The sequence below is a fragment of the Cupressus sempervirens genome, chromosome 6 (genome assembly GCF_028749045.1).
Source record: "Cupressus sempervirens isolate cs-2001-9-10 chromosome 6, ASM2874904v1, whole genome shotgun sequence".
Lineage (NCBI taxonomy): Eukaryota > Viridiplantae > Streptophyta > Pinopsida > Cupressales > Cupressaceae > Cupressus > Cupressus sempervirens.
This window is the reverse complement of record NC_143123.1, coordinates 91,875,788-91,892,891: the sequence shown is the minus strand read 5'-3', so window position 1 is coordinate 91,892,891 and position 17,104 is coordinate 91,875,788. Positions and strand designations below refer to the sequence as shown.

At 35.8% G+C, this 17,104-nt stretch overlaps 1 protein-coding gene across 1 annotated transcript in view; it reads left to right on the top strand.

The window, feature by feature from the left end:
* Positions 1–16,359, top strand: part of LPXA (bacterial transferase hexapeptide repeat-containing protein) — an 82,090-nt gene extending 65,731 nt beyond the window's left edge. Inside the window, exons 10-11 of the mRNA XM_089786886.1 lie at positions 15,719–15,802; positions 15,926–16,359. Of these exons, the coding sequence (XP_089643012.1) occupies positions 15,719–15,802; positions 15,926–16,039 (198 nt within the window). The 3' untranslated portion in view covers positions 16,040–16,359. The remainder of the gene's footprint in view (positions 1–15,718; positions 15,803–15,925) is intronic.
* Positions 16,360–17,104: the final 745 nt, after the last annotated feature.

The following is a 17,104-nucleotide window of genomic DNA, read 5'->3' as shown; positions in this document are numbered from 1 at the left end:
TTGTGAAAATACACTAGGAGTGCTTGTATATAAAGGCCTCTGAGATACATCTAGAATGCCTCGTAATCAGCATCATGATAAGTCATACAACCAGGCACATGTCCACCACATATGGGTTATCCTCCATTAAGCACAGAAGTAAGTGCGGTGATGAGAGGATAAGCCTACAAGGGTGTGACACACAAATCAGTGTTGTAGACACCATGTGCTAAAATAGAGTTGTGTACTTTTGTGTTGTCAACATGACAACTTAAAAAAGGTGCGCAAACTCCTAAGTGTCTCACAAATAAAATAATGCATTAAGTAAACTTAAGTAAGTGTAAATAGTAAATACATATTTACACCAATAGTTTCCATAGGCAAAGCGGCTTCCATAGGCCAATTGACTTTACAAGCAATGTTGCTGGAGTTGCGGAAGTGGAAGTGTCACCCATACAAATGGCCTCCTCTATATCAATATCATGTGGATCAAAAGATTGAGCATCAATAACTAGAGGCACAGCATCTGTTGTGGGAGGGTCTGTGGTAATGGTGGCATATGTGGACAGGACAATTGAATGGACTCATAATTATCTTTAGTGCTATCTTCACCCTCTCTTGACATTTCCTTGTGCTTCCTTTAAGTCCTTGCTGGTTGTACCTCTTCCTCTATTGTACCTTGAATATCTAAAGTGGTCCATTGGAATGCAATCAACCTTGAGGGATCATATTGCGGGGTTGCGTAGAACTTATCCTATTTATTTGCAAGAAATTGAGTATAGAGATCATCTAGGAACAAGGCAATGACATGAAGTTTCTTGTAGAAGGCCTTGTGCTCTAGGCATATGAATTCCCTTATCTTGTCTAAGTCTTACCCAGTTGTACACCTTTCCTGTGCTAAGGCCGATTGTGAAATCAGTCATTTAAGATAGAAATATCAGATGCTATTTGTCAACCAACTCTTTATTAAGTCCATAACACACTTCCACTCTGCATTGGTGAAGAAGTGCTTATGCAACCATCTATTCCCAACAATCCTTAAAGTTCGAGCGACATAGTCAGCAAAGGGATGCTTCTTTGTGTTGCAGTGTGATTTTTCCCATTGGTTTGCACAGTCACCCCTGTAAATGGTATGTTAAATACTCTTGTGAAGTTTTATAGTGGGAAGGAAATACTAATTGAGAAACCCATATAATTGATCTTTGATTTATGTGAATTTTGATTGTAATTTTTCACCATGGCTTTCAATTGTAGATCAAACTCTTGAGAGTTGAAAAATGGCAGTGAGGTGACTTTGTCCACTTGCACATGTTCAAGTGCTAATTTTACTACGTGATTGCATGTTTGAAATTCACTAAGTGCAAGACTTTCCTATATCATGGAGTCTAATATGTTATCCTTATCTTTCACTTTACTACTTTTCCCTTTTGTAATCCTCAGTCTGCAGGAGTCCATTGATTATTGTCCCTTCCTAGTGTTGTCCATAGCTTGTTTAAAAATATGTTCTTGGAAATGCATGATTAAGCTTACATAGGCCAGCCGTTGTACTTAGAAACTAACTTGATAACTAGTTGGTGGTCATACATGCCAAAATGCCATGCAATTGGTGAACAGTGTTGGAGGAAGGAGTGTTTAGTAATGGTGCTCAGTTGTTGTACTATAAATGGAGGCGACACTAAGAAAAAATATTGCCTAGACTACAAGTGTTGAAGGTAGACAATGAAGAAAAATGGTGCCTACTGTTAGTTGGAGAGGTATATGACTTTTAACCTTACACTCAACCCTTTACTTCGTATACCAGTCTTCCTTTGTTCATATGCAATGTGAAGTTTTCCTATCAAGACTTACCCTTATTCTTGTAAGGAATAAGATTTCTCCGTTCCGAGTGAATGTCATACAATGTATGAGGGTGGAGGGTGTACACACTATCATGGTCATATGAAGAGGAATGATCTTGCAATGAGAGGGACGTAGAATGATTGTCATACGTTGAGGGGAACATCCAATAACCATCATATGTTGCAATTGAATGAATGTTTGTGTTGTATGAAAAGGGATAGCAATTGAACAAATGGCCATATGATGTAGCACAAAGCTTGTTGTAAGGCAGGGAAATGTTGTGTAAGGAAGACTCACTAATGTATGTGGAAGCAAGAAGTTAAATTGTTGCGTGTCGAAGATCCTTATACGATATGAGGCTGTATGAGACATAATTGCCAAACAAATGTGGTGAGTCATACAATGTGCTTAAGTTGCCATAAAACCAAGGTTAGGAGTTTCCATATGTTGGAAGTGTAAGGCTATGTTACCCGAGGATGTGTTTCCAGCCCTAAGCCTTAAGTTTCGAAAACTGTCCTTGTTTTGAGGACTTGGGGACGACCGGAAACGTTTCCAAGCCGTCCCCACCCAAGCAAGAAAATCGGAAACCCATCCCCGAAACTTCGGAAATGGTTAATGCATTTCCAGATGGTGTTGACCGTCCTAGGGACTCCGTAGCTATTTCCCATCTGTCCTCGGGATTGCTTGAAGTTTCCAATTTTAAAATAAAATTCAACTTAAAAAAATAAATTAATAAATGGTGATTTTCTGCCTATTTGCTGGCCCCACATTAAAATAATAAAATATGTTAATATAACCCAGTGTAACGAGACTCGGACTCAGCTTGGACTTGGCAAGGGTAACTTGACTCGTGACCCGGCTTGGCGGTGAGTTGGCAAAGTGAAAAATCCTCGAAATTTTGAGATTTTTTAGGATTTAAAGAACATTCCATGCACCCATTATTGAATAAAGCGTAAAGACAAAATAACATCATTAAATAGAAGATAATTTGATCATAATGCACATGCCACATACTTAAAGTTAAAAACTTAAAACTTAAAAGTCAAACATCGATTACATATGTACAATACTACAAACTACAAAGTTACAAACTTACAAAGGTAAATTGCTAAAAGTAAATACTATAATACTAGTAATTAAAGTCAAACTAAGATAAATCCATGCAAACCATCAAAATGTATATGTATTATTATTTATGCATTATGAAATCCAACACATCAAGATTCAATAGTCATCATCAAATTCAAATGTTCCAAATGCTGATCATATATTAAGTTACTGTTAAACTGTTAAACAAAAAGTTAAAACAAGACTATAAGTCTACAGCTATGGCTCCTAGTCGGAGTCCTCATCATCATCGTCATCCTCATCCTCATCCCCAACCTCAGCCTCAACCTCAAGCTCAGGCTCAGTATAATCTACAAAATGCCTCTTAGTAAGGCGTCTAAGGTAGGTCCTGGATGTCTCAGTAGCCATAGCATCAGTTCGTGAGGTGCCTCTAGGATCAACTGTACTCTCTGCCTCTGGCTATGCCAATGTCTGTGAGGTGCCACTAGGAACAACTGGAGCTCTTTGGTCCTCTGCTGCCATAGCCACAGCCTCAGCCTGGCCCTCTCTATCTGCCTGGTCAAGCCACTGTAGGTCCTCATCATCAAAGATAGGATCAGTAGCCTCAGTGATCCAATTAGACTCTGGATCAACCTCCTCTAGAGTAACCAGAGAGGTGTCACTATCCAAAATCTCCCTGATCCTAATGCGCAGGTTGTAGTGCACAAAGACTAGACTATTCATTTTTTGCACAGACAACTTGTTACGCCTCTTCGAGTGGATGTGCTTGAACATGCTCCAGTTGTGCTCACATCCAGAAGCGCTACTTGGCTGGCTCAAAATGCGGATGGCGATTTGCTGAAGGTTTTTGGTTGAAGGCCCAAACATTTGCCACCATCTATCTGAATTTTGAAAAAAGGAAAACAAAAAAATATTAGTCTCATTTCAAAATTTGAACTTTAAGTTTAAAGCTAGAAATTTATAAACTAGATTGTATAAGGCTTAAGCTGCAATCTTTACCTGGCTGCAATTTTGTACGACCTTTGCAAATTTGACTTGAAAAAATGGGCCCTGATGCATTATTATAGGCATCCATCTAAAGCAATATATCTGTGGGATTAGGGGACATCTTCGATACCACTGTGTATAGGCCACTAAGAACTTCCTCATCTGCCTTGAAATCATCAAGAAAACGGTATGCCGGATTGAGGTAATAGGCTGCTGCGTGGATGGGCTTATGAAGCTGATTTTGCCATCTCCTATCAATTATGTCCCAAATAGGGCCATAGTTTTTCTCAACTCCTACATATTTGGCCTTAATAGTCTCCTTGACCCTATCCATGCCCTCATAAATGTAGCCCATAGAGGGCTTCTCGCTATCAGCAACTCGTAGGAGGGCTACAAGGGGCTCAGTAATCTACAAAACAATTAAACAAAAAAACAATTTAGTGAATGATGAAACTTTGCAAAGTTGCACAATGAAAATAAAACAAAAATATGTATGAGACAAATTAATTTATAAAATTTTAAGACTTAAGCTTTTAAAATTTAAAATTTAAATTTTAAATTACCTCCACAATCTTCGAACATGGCTCTCAAAAATCATCATCATCATAAATGCATTTTGTTGCATCTATCTCTGTAGGGCTGCTCGCAAAGGAGGAGGAACTCCATTCTGGACCAACAAACATGCACCTCAGCTCTAACCTTGAACTCAGCAAGGATTTTAGTGTGATAAAGTTAGAGGCAAATCTTGTGATACCAGGACGAGCCAACTCCTTTCCCTTCATGTATTTCCTCATAGTGCTAAGGACCAAGGCATGATTATAGATGAACTTACAAAGATTTTTGGTCTTGGTAACACATGATTTCACCCATACAAGTTTGCCAATATCCTCTAACATGAGGTCGATGCAATGGGCCGCACATGGAGTCCAAAAGATTTTTGGGTGTCTCTCCATCAATAGTTTTCCTGCAGCAATTTTAAATTAGTAAACAATGAAAATTTTTGATGTATTAAAAAACTTTTAATTTTCAAAATTTAATGAAAAACTAAAACAAATTTTTTAGAAGTAGAACTTAGAAAGTTAGAAGTTCAAATTTTACCTGTAGCAACATAATTAACTGCATTATCTGTCACCACTTGGACAACATTGTCTTCCCCCACCTCCCTTATGACCTCCTCAATAGTCTCACATAAGAATTTTGCATTTTTCACACATGAGGAAGCATCTATGGACCTCAAAAACATGGTGGATCTTGAAAGTGAAAATTAAACAAAATAATTATCATTCAAGAATCAAGAATCAATACTCAATAAAACAAAATTTTCGTTATTCAATAATAGTATACATTAAATTTTAGACTTCAAGAAGTAAAGCATGATGAATTACCTCCGCTAGAAACAAGAAAATTTAGGAGGGTTCTGGACCTCCTATCTGTCCATCCATCTGTCATGATGGTACACCCCTTTTGGCTCCAAATCTTTTTGTGGTCCTCCAACTCAAGTTTCATCTCTTCAACCATATCTAGCAAGAGGGGTCACTCAACTCATCTTCAGTGGGGGCTTTGAACCGCGCACCACATATGGAAACTGCATTAATCATCCCCTGCCAATAAGGAGTCCTATTACATTTATAAAAACATTTTAATTAGCATATTTCAAATTTTCAACATCAAGTTAAAAGTATAAAATTGAATATAAATTTTAAAAGTTAAAACATAAAACAATCAAATATAAATGAAGTTGAAAACTTGAAGTACCTGGCTGCTATAAATGGAATGTCGTAGAAAAACCAAAACTTGCAAATTGCTCTTACTCCAGCTTCATATATCTCCCTGTTCCAACCCATGTTCTCAAGTGAGGGTTGTGCACCAGGAGTGGTACGCGGTACAAAAAAGTTGTCCAACTTACTAGATTTTTTGACTCTAGGACGAAGAAGAGGAGCACTACTAGAAGGGGCAGCAGCAGTAGCATCACTAGAAGTGCAAGGAATAGATGTAGAAGAAGCACGAGCAACATAAGCACTAGGACGATAGGGGGGACGGGAAGAACCTTCTCCAACACAGCCTACTGACTTAGAAACATTTGCAGATGAGCGTGGAAGGGAACTAGAACCAATCAAAGCTAACTCTTCTAATTTTTTTTTTAAAAATTCTTTTTCTTGTTCATATTTTTCCAAGGCTACATAACAAAAACGTTCAGCCTCAACAAATGTAGCTCCACAAGGCTCAATATCATGACCACGTAAGCCAGCAATATGGTATTTTAATCTATTTATCCCCCCACTATTAATGGTTTTGCAAAATAGGCATTTTGTTTGAGTTCTCTTTCTACCCGGAAATTCTATGGTGAACTTCCAACACTCATCTTTTTTGTTGCCTTTAGAGAGCTTGGGTTTTTTAACCTCCAGAAGCCATTATGACTTAATTAAGGAACAATGTAAAGGTTGTTGCAATAAGACATTTTAGACCAAATATTACCATTTCAGCATTGCATTTTATGAAGATCTAAAGTAAAAAAAAAACTCATAGACAAACAAAAAAAATTCATGCAAGAAACCCATAAGCATAGACAAAAAAATCATCAAAATCTAAACAATCAATTCTTACCTCTTTCAAATGCTTTGGGAAGTGTTGAGAAGAGCTCCTATAAACTCCTTGATGATCTAAATGCAAGCTCCAATGTCACAAATGCAAGCTTTTCTCCTCCTCCTTTCAGCTGATTGCAAAACAAGAAACCTCTATTTCTCTTCTACCTCTCTCTCTCTTTCTTCTTTTCACTATAGGCTGTTATGGGAGCCCTTTTAGGGTTATATGAGTGAGATATAAAAAAAAAAAAACATAAAATAAACATGTAAAAAATTATATTTTCAAGGCCCGGTTTCATGCCTGTCGTGGCCGAGTCAAGTAGGCTGGGTCACGCGAGTCACTCGGTGACTCGCGAGTCACGCGAGTCACTCCTCGTTACTCGCCGCTGACTCGCCTGACTCACGAGTCATCGTGACTCAGCGAGGTCAGCGCGGCTCGCTGACTCGCCTGACTCACGTGACTCGCCGCGAGTCACGTTACCCTGATATAACCCATGTTGAAAGAATTTTTTGGAAGCCATTACATACTGAAAATTAAAACTTTAACTTTTCTTCAACAAACCAGACCTGAAAATGATTGTAAATCAGACTTCTATTTGCAATTCATATTGCAGATTTGGAAATGGTTGTTGCTGGGTTGAGGAATACTCAGATTGTTTCCAGCTTTGATAATGCTCTGATAGCAACAATAACTGCTCAGAAATAAATTGTTGTAGCTGATTACTGCCTAAACAATATGGCTGCTACCCGTCTAGGAAGATTTGGCACAACAAATTTGGTTTTCCTCCAAAACCCACAAGAAAGGGCTCTAAAGTCTAATCTATGGCAGATTGATTCTCTCATTTGATGTCATCCTATGTTCCAATTTTTAGACGATGATTTCATTTGATGCTATGTTCTATGCTGATTTGATGAATGAAATTGATAATTTTAAACTATGTTGCTATGATGATGAATGCGACAATGTTATGTAATTATACAATTCATGAATATATATAGCCGTCCCCTGTCGTTCCCTATTTCAGCCAAACAAAACCGTCTCGGAAACCCATTTCCTCGTCCCCTTGTCCCCTCGTCCCGGAAACTCGGGGTAACATAGGTGTAAGGCTGTATGTTGAGTGGATAATTGTCCAAATGGTGTGAGCATTTGTACAATTTTAACTAAATGTCAAGACTTTCTTGTATTGCTCCTTGTAAACTAGCGAACAAAATAATTGTCGTAGGATATATAATATGGGAATCAGATTCCTTGATAGTTGCATGATGAGGAGAATTGAAGGTCGTACTTGATATTGTCTCTTTTTTATATTTTTTGGTGATCGTTTTCCTCTTATATTTTTCTCCCTTATTATGTCGCTGTACAATAGAATGATATTTTTTCTGTACTATATACTTTTTTAAAAGTCAATTTTGTTTTAATCTTTTGGCATTTCTTTTTTGACAAAGATCAGTTTGTAGAACTCCAAGGGTTGACAATGGATAATATGCTATAAAATGTATCTGAATGATATGTTATTGAATTTAGTACTTGAGATGCTAGTTATGAAATGATGTTTCAGTATGACATACTAAATTGAAATACTTGAACACAGGAAAATCACAACACTAACCAGACCCATTCAACATTTAACATAGTACACACCCAATAGAAACATTCAAAATTCAAAAGTCAAATAGAAATTCAAGTACCTGTCCCTGCTGCAGCATGGTTGCAGAATACCAGCGGTGGGCATACCTGGGTACTCCAAGTACCCAAGGCAAGGACGTCTCAGAGACGGGTACTTCAAGGCTTTTTTTTGGGGAGGGGGTTGCAAGTCCCCGTGTTTCACTGATTTTAGATAATGAGTAATAATAATATTACAATATAAATCCAAGATATATAAATTGAAGTATATGCATTACATATATAATAATAATGCAAATACAATAAAATTAATATTAATAATATTATTATAGAATAATACAAATGACATAACATAATAAAACTAATCAAACGTGTCAAATGAGAAGACACACCCCTTCTCATGACAAAATATATAAAAGGAATATTAACATGGAAAAATGAATATTCAGAAGCTTAGATATTAAATAGGTTTGCAAAAAAGTTAGAGAATCAGATCAGGGACATTACAACTTTCAAGACTGATTCCAAGCAAGTCGTAGAAGACTAATAAGAGGGATTGTGAACATTTTTCCAGTCATGGGTGAACGAAAATAAGCAATTTGTTGATGCCAACTAATGCAAGGTTCAATGTATTATTTTCTTGAGGTGTTCCCACCCATGTACAGATTTTATATTTCCAACACCTAACAATCTAGTGAAAGGAAGACCTCTTTGATAGAGGTTGATGTAATACGAGTCGTGCATTGTTAGAATCTTAGTTTATTTTTCATCATGTATTTTATAACTGAAAAACAAGTTTGTTTTTTATCGTGCATTTTATAATTGAAAAATAAGTTGCAAGTGCAAGTGACCTATTCACCTATAAAGTTATTACATTTAATCAAATTCCAGATCAAGTACATTAGGACATGCAGTTTGAGTAGGTCAGATTTTGTTGGGTTTCTCCCATATTTTTCTCTCATCCCCTCACCTATAAATATGAGGGAGCCTCATTGTAGATTTTATCTTTTGGCAAAGCAGTAAAATTCTGCCGGTTTATATACACACTCAGGTTTTGGGCGTAGATGTAAATTATTTTGCTTTCAATAAAAGATGCAAGTTGTTTTGAGAGTTTGTGCCAATCCAAACTGTTATGTGACGACATTTTCTTGAGTTGATTGTGAGTTTGTGTTTTTGTTCAAGAGGATTTGAACTCAAACTGCCAACCTTGAGCTGCATCTGCTTTCAAAGTTATAATTTGGTTTCTAATTTGGTCTTGCAGACTTTGAGCTGCTTATCAAATCTGAGATTAACATAGGGCGCTTAAGGAAGGGTATAGTGTGCAGACTTTGTGCTTCTTCGTTTCCTTCATTTGTGCATGCAAAGTGAAATATGTGTTGGAGACTTTGAGCTACATGCTTGTTTCATTCTTGTTCTTCTAATCTCATAAGGTGTCATTGAAAGACTCTGAGCTTTTGTGAGCTCCTAAATTACAGAAAGTTGCTGGTACTCTGAAGGTTATTCTTATGTCTAATCTTTTGTTTATTAGGTTTATTGCTCCAATGAAAACTTTGTAAGTGAAATACTATTGCTTAAAGATTGTATTGTAATGGTAACCATCTATAATGAGCTAAGAGAATAGGAGGAATGTCCCGCCCTGATTTAGCTTAGCGTAAATAGTAGTTAGGCGCTTTCTTGATTCTAGTAGCAATAAGAAGGGGGAGCCTTCCTGTAAAATTAGGAGAGACTGTATCTCACACACTATGGCTGAAACCACCATTTTGCATTTGATCCTTAAAAACTGCCGGTTGCAAAATATCCATCCAACAAATATATAGACATTCTAACCATTCTAAACTAATTTGGACTCTTAACAACCTAAGATACATGTGTCAACTCATTCCCAGGACACAGGAATTGAATTCATTTTACAGGACACAGATAGGAAACTCAGTTGTAATTGAAGTTTCATGAAGTATAATCCTGATGCAATTTTTAAACTATAAATGAAAGAAATAAAAATAATAGAGACTTGCAGATAAGGGGCATGACTTATGCAATCCTTGCTAAAGGATCACTACAATGTTACTTGTGATGCTTGAGTTTATTCATATTTTCATTTAAAACATTATTATTATGGATGAGCTGTTGATGATTGAAGTCATAATTGTAGGAGCTGGCTCCATCATCTATGGTTGTTTGCTCCTTCAGCTGGCTCCATTGCATCCTTTTATATATTTTTTGGTCATCATTCCCCTTATATTTTTCTCCCTTATTACCTCGCTGTACAATAGAATGATATTTTTTCTGTAATATATACTTTTTAAAAGCCAATATTTGTTTTTTTTTTGGCATTTTCTTTTTTCACGATGATCAGTTTGAAGAACTCCAAGGGTTGACACAATGCTGTAATCCCCATTCTTTCAAGACAATGGATAATATGTTATTAAATATATCTGAATGATATGTTATTGAATTTAGCACTTGAAATGCTAGTTATGAAATGATGTTTCAGTATGATATACTAAATTGAAATACTTGAACATAGCAAATTCATAACACTAACCAGAGGTCTAGAAACATTGAACATTTAACATAGTACATACCCAATAATAACATTAAAAAATCAAAATTCAAATAGAAATTCAAGTACCTGTCCCAGCTGCAGCATGGTTGCAAAATAGCAAAGGTGGGGGTACATGGGTACTCCAAGTACCCGATGCAAGGACGTGTCGGGGTTGGGTACTTCAAGGGTTTTCTTTCTTTTTTTTTTCCCGCGTTTCACTGATTTTAGATAATGAATAATAATATTACAATATAAAATCAGGATATATAAATTGAAGTATATGCATTACATATATAATTATAATACAAATATATTAATATTGTTATTAATAATAATACAAACATAATAATATTAATAATAATAAAATAAAACTAATCAAATGAAAAGACACCCCTTCTCATCCCTTCTCATGACAAGATATATAAAAGGAATATTAACATGGAAAAATTAATATTCAGAAAGTTGGATATTAAATAGGTTTGCAAAAAAATCAGAGAATTAGATTGGGGGCATTACAACTTTTAATACTGTTTCCAAGCTGGTCGTAGCAGACTAATAAAAGGGATCGTGAGCATTTTTCCAGTCATTGGTGAGAATTAAAATAAGTGATTTGTTGATGCCGTCAAATGCAAGGGTTAATGTATTATTTCCTTCAGATGTTCCCACCCATGTACAGATTTGATATTTCCAACACCTAGCAATCTAGTGGCAGGAAGACGTCTTTGATAGAGGTTGATGTAATAGGAGTTGTGCATCGTTAGACTCTTAGTTTATTTTTCATTGTGCATTTTATAATTGAAAATAAGTTGTAATTGCAAATGACCTTTTCACCTATTAAAGTTATTATATGTAATCAAATTGCAGGTCAACTACATTAGGACTTGTAGTTTGAGTAGGTCAAAGTTTGTTGGGTTTCTCTCATCTTTTTCTGTCATCCCCACCTATATATAGGAGGAAGCCTCATTGTAGATTTTATCTTTTGGCAAATCAATAAAATTCTGCCGGTTTATTGATACACTCTAAGGCTTTGGGTTTAGATGTAAATTAGTTTGCTTTTAATAAAAGATGCAAGTTGTTTTGAGAGTTTGTGCCAGTCCAAACTGTTATGTGATGACATTTGGTTTCTCTCATCCTTTTCTGTCATCCCCACCTATATATAGGAGGGAGCCTCATTGTAGTTTTTTTTTTTTTGATAAATCAATAAAATTCTGCTGGTTTATTGATACACTCTTAAGGCTTTGGGTTTAGATGTAAATTAGTTTGCTTTTAATAAAAGATGCTAGTCGTTTTGAGAGTTTGTGCCAATCCAAACTGTTATGTGATGACATTTTCTTGAGTTGATTGTGAGTTTTGTGTTTTTGTTCAAAGAGGATTTGAACTCAATATTGCCAACATCGAGCTGCATACTGCTCTCAAAGTTATAATTTGGTTTCAGATTTGGTCTTGCAGACTTTGAGCTGCTTATCAAATTTGAGATTAACGTAGAACGCTCAAGCAAGGGAATAGCTTGCAGACTTTGAGGTGCTTCGTTTTCTTCATTTGTGCATGCAAAGTGAAATACTTGTCGGAGACTTTGAGCTGCACACTTGTTTCATTCTTGCTCTCCTAATCTCATGAGGGGTCATTGAAAGACTCCGAGCTTTCATGAACTCCCGAGTTACTAAAAGTTGCTCTTACACTGAAGATTATTCTTATGTCTAATCTTTTGTTTATTAGGATTATTGCTCCAATGAATACTTTGCAAGTGAAATACTATTGCTTAAAGATTGTATTCTAATGGTAACATCTATAATGAACTAGAAGAAAAGGATGAATGTTCCATTCTGATTTAGCTTGTTGTCAATAATAGTTAGGTGCTTTGTTGATTCTAGTAGCAATAAGAAGGGGTAGCCTTCCTGTATAATTTGGAAAGACTGTATCTTACACAGTGGCTGAATCCACTGTATTGCATTTGATCCTTAAAAGCTGCCGGTTGCAAAATATCCATCCAACTAATAAATAGACATTCTAACCATTCTGAACTAATTTGGACTCTTAGCAACCTAAGCTACATGTGTCAATTCATTCCTAGGACATAGGAATAGAATTCTTTTTACAGGACTCAAATGGGAAACTCAGTTGTAATTGAAGTTTCGGGAAGTACAATCCCAATGCAATTTTTTCAACTATAAATGAAAGAAATAAAAATAATAGAGACTTGTAGATAATGGGCTTGACTTATGCAATCCTTCTAAAGGATCACTACAGTGTTACTTGTGATGCTTGAGTTCTCTCTTATTTTCATTTAAAAGATTATTACTATGGATGAGTTGTGATGATTGCAGTCATAATTGTAGGAGCTGGCTCCATCATCTATGGTCATTTGCTCCTTCAGCTATGGGAACCTTTTCTTTCAGCTGCAAATGATAGTTACACAGCTACAAGTTTACTACAATCTTGGCTATGGGTGTTCGCTGTCTTGCTATATGAAGGGTTGGCTTTTAATATGAAATACTTCTATGCTGAAACCACCATAATCAATCATGATATACTACTGTATTTGGGATTAATCATCACAACACAATCAATGTATCAAGAGATTATATATCAGTAAGTGCTTTAAACTTCAACTCTTAATATCAAGACTCAGGTTTTGGATGAAATTGTTCCATTAAACTGTTTGTGAAATAGGAGATAAACATAAGAAGTAAGAGCAATTTTAGGCCCCATGAAGCTGTAAACAGGGAAATACCAACATAGAAACCCCAGATCTAATTTTTCTCTACGACAAACGATGTGATCAACAATAACATATGCAACAGTAGCAACAAAGCCTCATAAATTGCCTGTTTTAGGTCTGAGAATGATCTGAAAATGCCTTTCAATCAGCCAACTTTATATCCACAATCTGTAGTCTTCAATAAATAATAATACTGGTACTGTAGTGACGCTGAAGCAACCTAAAAATTACTTTGTCACTGTAGTGACACAGTAGTACGTTGAAAATGATTTCAATTTTTTAGCCCAAGTGCAATGTTTGAATAGAATTGTCTCAAAAGGATATGAGAGTTTTCATTCCTAAATCCAAACATGGAAAGCCAAGAGTGTTTTCATCTTGTGAATCTAGAACACCGAAGATTTTTATCTTTGAATGCTTCAATCCCCGAAACAGAATCATTGATGAAATGGCTAATGTTTTCCTCAAACATTAAATAGGACTTGCCTAATATATAACTGGGAAAAAGTGGTTAGCCCCACTCAAAAATATCATTGATTCTTTAGTTTCAGAAAGGGGATAGGATATTTCTCCCTACTCAGAATTGCTTGCCCTCAAGAGACTGCGAGGCTCAAGTATCACTGTGCCAATGTGATGGAACTTGGTCTACACTTATAGAGTCTAGAGTGTGTACTTGTCAAATGGAGTAGTTCTTACCAAAAAGCATAATTATGGGATATATGCAGATGTGGATGCTCAAGTATCAGCATGACAACATTATGCTGTACTGGCTATAAAGTTTAGCTCTTGTTCTTATATAGTAAAACAACTCTTGCTAAAAAGCACCACGGAGTCTACTATTTACACCAACTGTATTCTTATGCAATCCATGTAAGTTGATCACCTCTTTGAACAATAACTAGGACAATCGAGAAAAAGAAAAGAAGTGTGCATGATTCACAACAACATAAATAAATGCAAATTGGTAGCCCTGTGATGAAATGCATGATTGTACTTTCTAGCCTTTTACTTGGATTAGGCAAGGAGAAGAACCAACTCATAATATGCTTCTTTTGATTTGGGAACAAATGATGCCTTCTTCCCAATGTTTGAGGACATCTTCAAACTCTCACAAGGCCAAAGGTTGCCCTATGAACTTACCAACATGCTTTTGGTGCATTATGTTGTTATCACAATGAACATGATAATAACTCCCTTGAGTTCCAATAGATCTACCACTCTACTATAGGATGAAATCCTCTTAAATTTGTACAAATCAGCTTTCATGCTAGCTTAAATGAGTTGTGACTGTCATAATTCCCTTAAAACTTCTTTCTAAACAGCAGTACAGCAGCTGAAATAATTGTTTTCAGCAAGTCCATCAGTTGAAACCCTATGTAAACAGTAAGATGTAAGAAAAAATTCCTAAAACCTGCAAACCAGTGGTTCTATATAATTGATAACATCAGAGCCCAAAATCAGCAACCTTGAAAATCGACAATATATAAATAGTATAGAAGCTATTGTGTTGAAAATTCCTTGCAAAATCAGCAATATAAGGCTAGAAAAGTCATACAATGAATGAAAGCACTACAATAGTTAGCTACAAACAGAAAAATATTATCCTATGATTAAAAACAAGTATATGGCTGCAAATGATGTAATGTAGTGTTTGGGAATGACGCTGACGACAACTGTAAAGCTAGCAATTATGATAACAATGGTTCTTGATGTTTTCTTTGCAAATATTTGCAATTTTCTATGACTGTCTTTTCCATGATGCCATGTTTGTAATCTTCTGCAAACATATTTGTATTTGAAATCATTCCATTAAGCTTATGCAGCACTGTCCTAATATCATTATGAACAGCTTCTTCAAACCTTTTAATAAAGGTCAAAGCTTCTCAAATATAAATATTCCTTAGTCAAAGAACGAATTCATGACAAAATTAATCTTCTAGATTAAACTATTAATTTAAGCACCAACATCTGTCTTGCCTTCTTTGCTTGGACTAATGGCATTTACATCTACCTTCTACAGTGTTTGGCCTCCGATCAATCTCTTGTTTTATGAAGATGAATTTTAGGAAGATTGTACTTTCTAAAAATGTTGTGTGAATTGATAAAAAAATGTCAACTTTTCTGTATAAATGTTATTTTCTAAAATCACCAGAAATGAACACTGTTTCTAGCTTAAATTAGTTGATTGTCATAATTTACCATGAATGCAGTTGTATGTTGAGATAAACAGCATGAGCAGTGGATGACATTAATTTGAATGGAATATGGAAGTCATATGAATCTACTTTGCAGCACTAATGGTTGTAATTTTCTGGGATGAAAATTGTCATCTCAACCTGATATTTACATAGAAACTAACAATATTATTGGCTTAATAGGTTAGAAGCATCAGACGAGCTTATCAGAAGCTATTCATGTGTGGTACTGAAGATTCAGGTCTTGAAGAACGCCTTGTTGAATTGGTAGGTTATGAAACTTGAGAACATATGAGTTTCTAGCAGGGAGTTATGCCTTGGTTAAAGAATGCATTATTAAGTTATACTTTTTTTTTTTTCTCACAAGAAATTTTAATTCTGACCTTGCAGGAAAATGATGAAGAGCTTGGGAAGGTACCTGCAGTGATTTTAATGGTTCAATCTGTTCGAGATTGCTTCAAAGAAAACCGCAGGGGTATTTGCAAGTTCAAGCATTGGAATTGACATAATTGTTCAAGAAAGATATGTGGTGGGAAGACAGACAGTATTTGTTACCCACGTGTATACCTACATTGGGTGCTCGGAGTACTTTGAGAGCTGCCTTGGAATCCAGTTTTTCATAATTTGCTATTAATTGCTACCAGGCTGTCTAAATTAATCATTAAATGAATTCTGTTGATTCTTATCAGCAATTCAAAACCTTTGGAAAGCATGTATTACCTGAACACAATGGGTTTTCAAAAGTATTTGATTCTTTGTAACAGTCCTTATATCCGAGACTTTTTAAATTTTATCAATACATCTAATCTTGGACTTTGGTATCATTTGTTATCTTCTTTTAGTACAGAACAAAACTTTTTACTTCTAAAAGGAAAATTCTGCCTACACGAACATAATTTTGAAACTTCGCACAGGATATGAATAGTAATTAAAATTGGCGAAAAAATTGCGACTTTGTGATTTATCAGTGCTAGGCCCCTGCCAAAAGTTTTGGGTGCTGTAATTATTATTTCAACGGCAATTTTGTGTTGCATGTGTCACATTGGCCTTTTTATTTATTTTTAAATGAATTTTGGGGCTCGTACAGTTGTTGGGAGGTTTTATGATGCATCATCTTTCTTGTCAGTCTGTCATGTTGTTTGAGGCGCAAATTGAGGCATTTCCAGTCGTGAATCCAGGTGTCCCAGTTTGTGTTGTGGGGTCCATACACACTTTGTCAGATGTCTTAGCATCAGAAGTTGAATTTTGTGTAGAATTCTGAGTGCAGTAGTGGGTTCCGAGCGAGTGTCTGCATTTGGAGGGAAAGGCAATTTCTTTTCTTCTTCTGTGGAGTTTGTACTAGCTGGTGTGGATCCAGTCAAGAGAGGTTTTAGAAGTGGTCCTTTCCACACACTCCGTTGGGCTCTTGAGGGGTTCTTCGATATTACGCTATAGCACTGTTAATTTTTTATTTTTTGGCAACGGAAATCCAATCAATCATTACAAATGGACAAGAAATCTCCAGGAACTCATTCAGGTCAAGTAATTATTGCCTCATGAATTGAAATTGAGAAGCGGATTTGGGTAAAT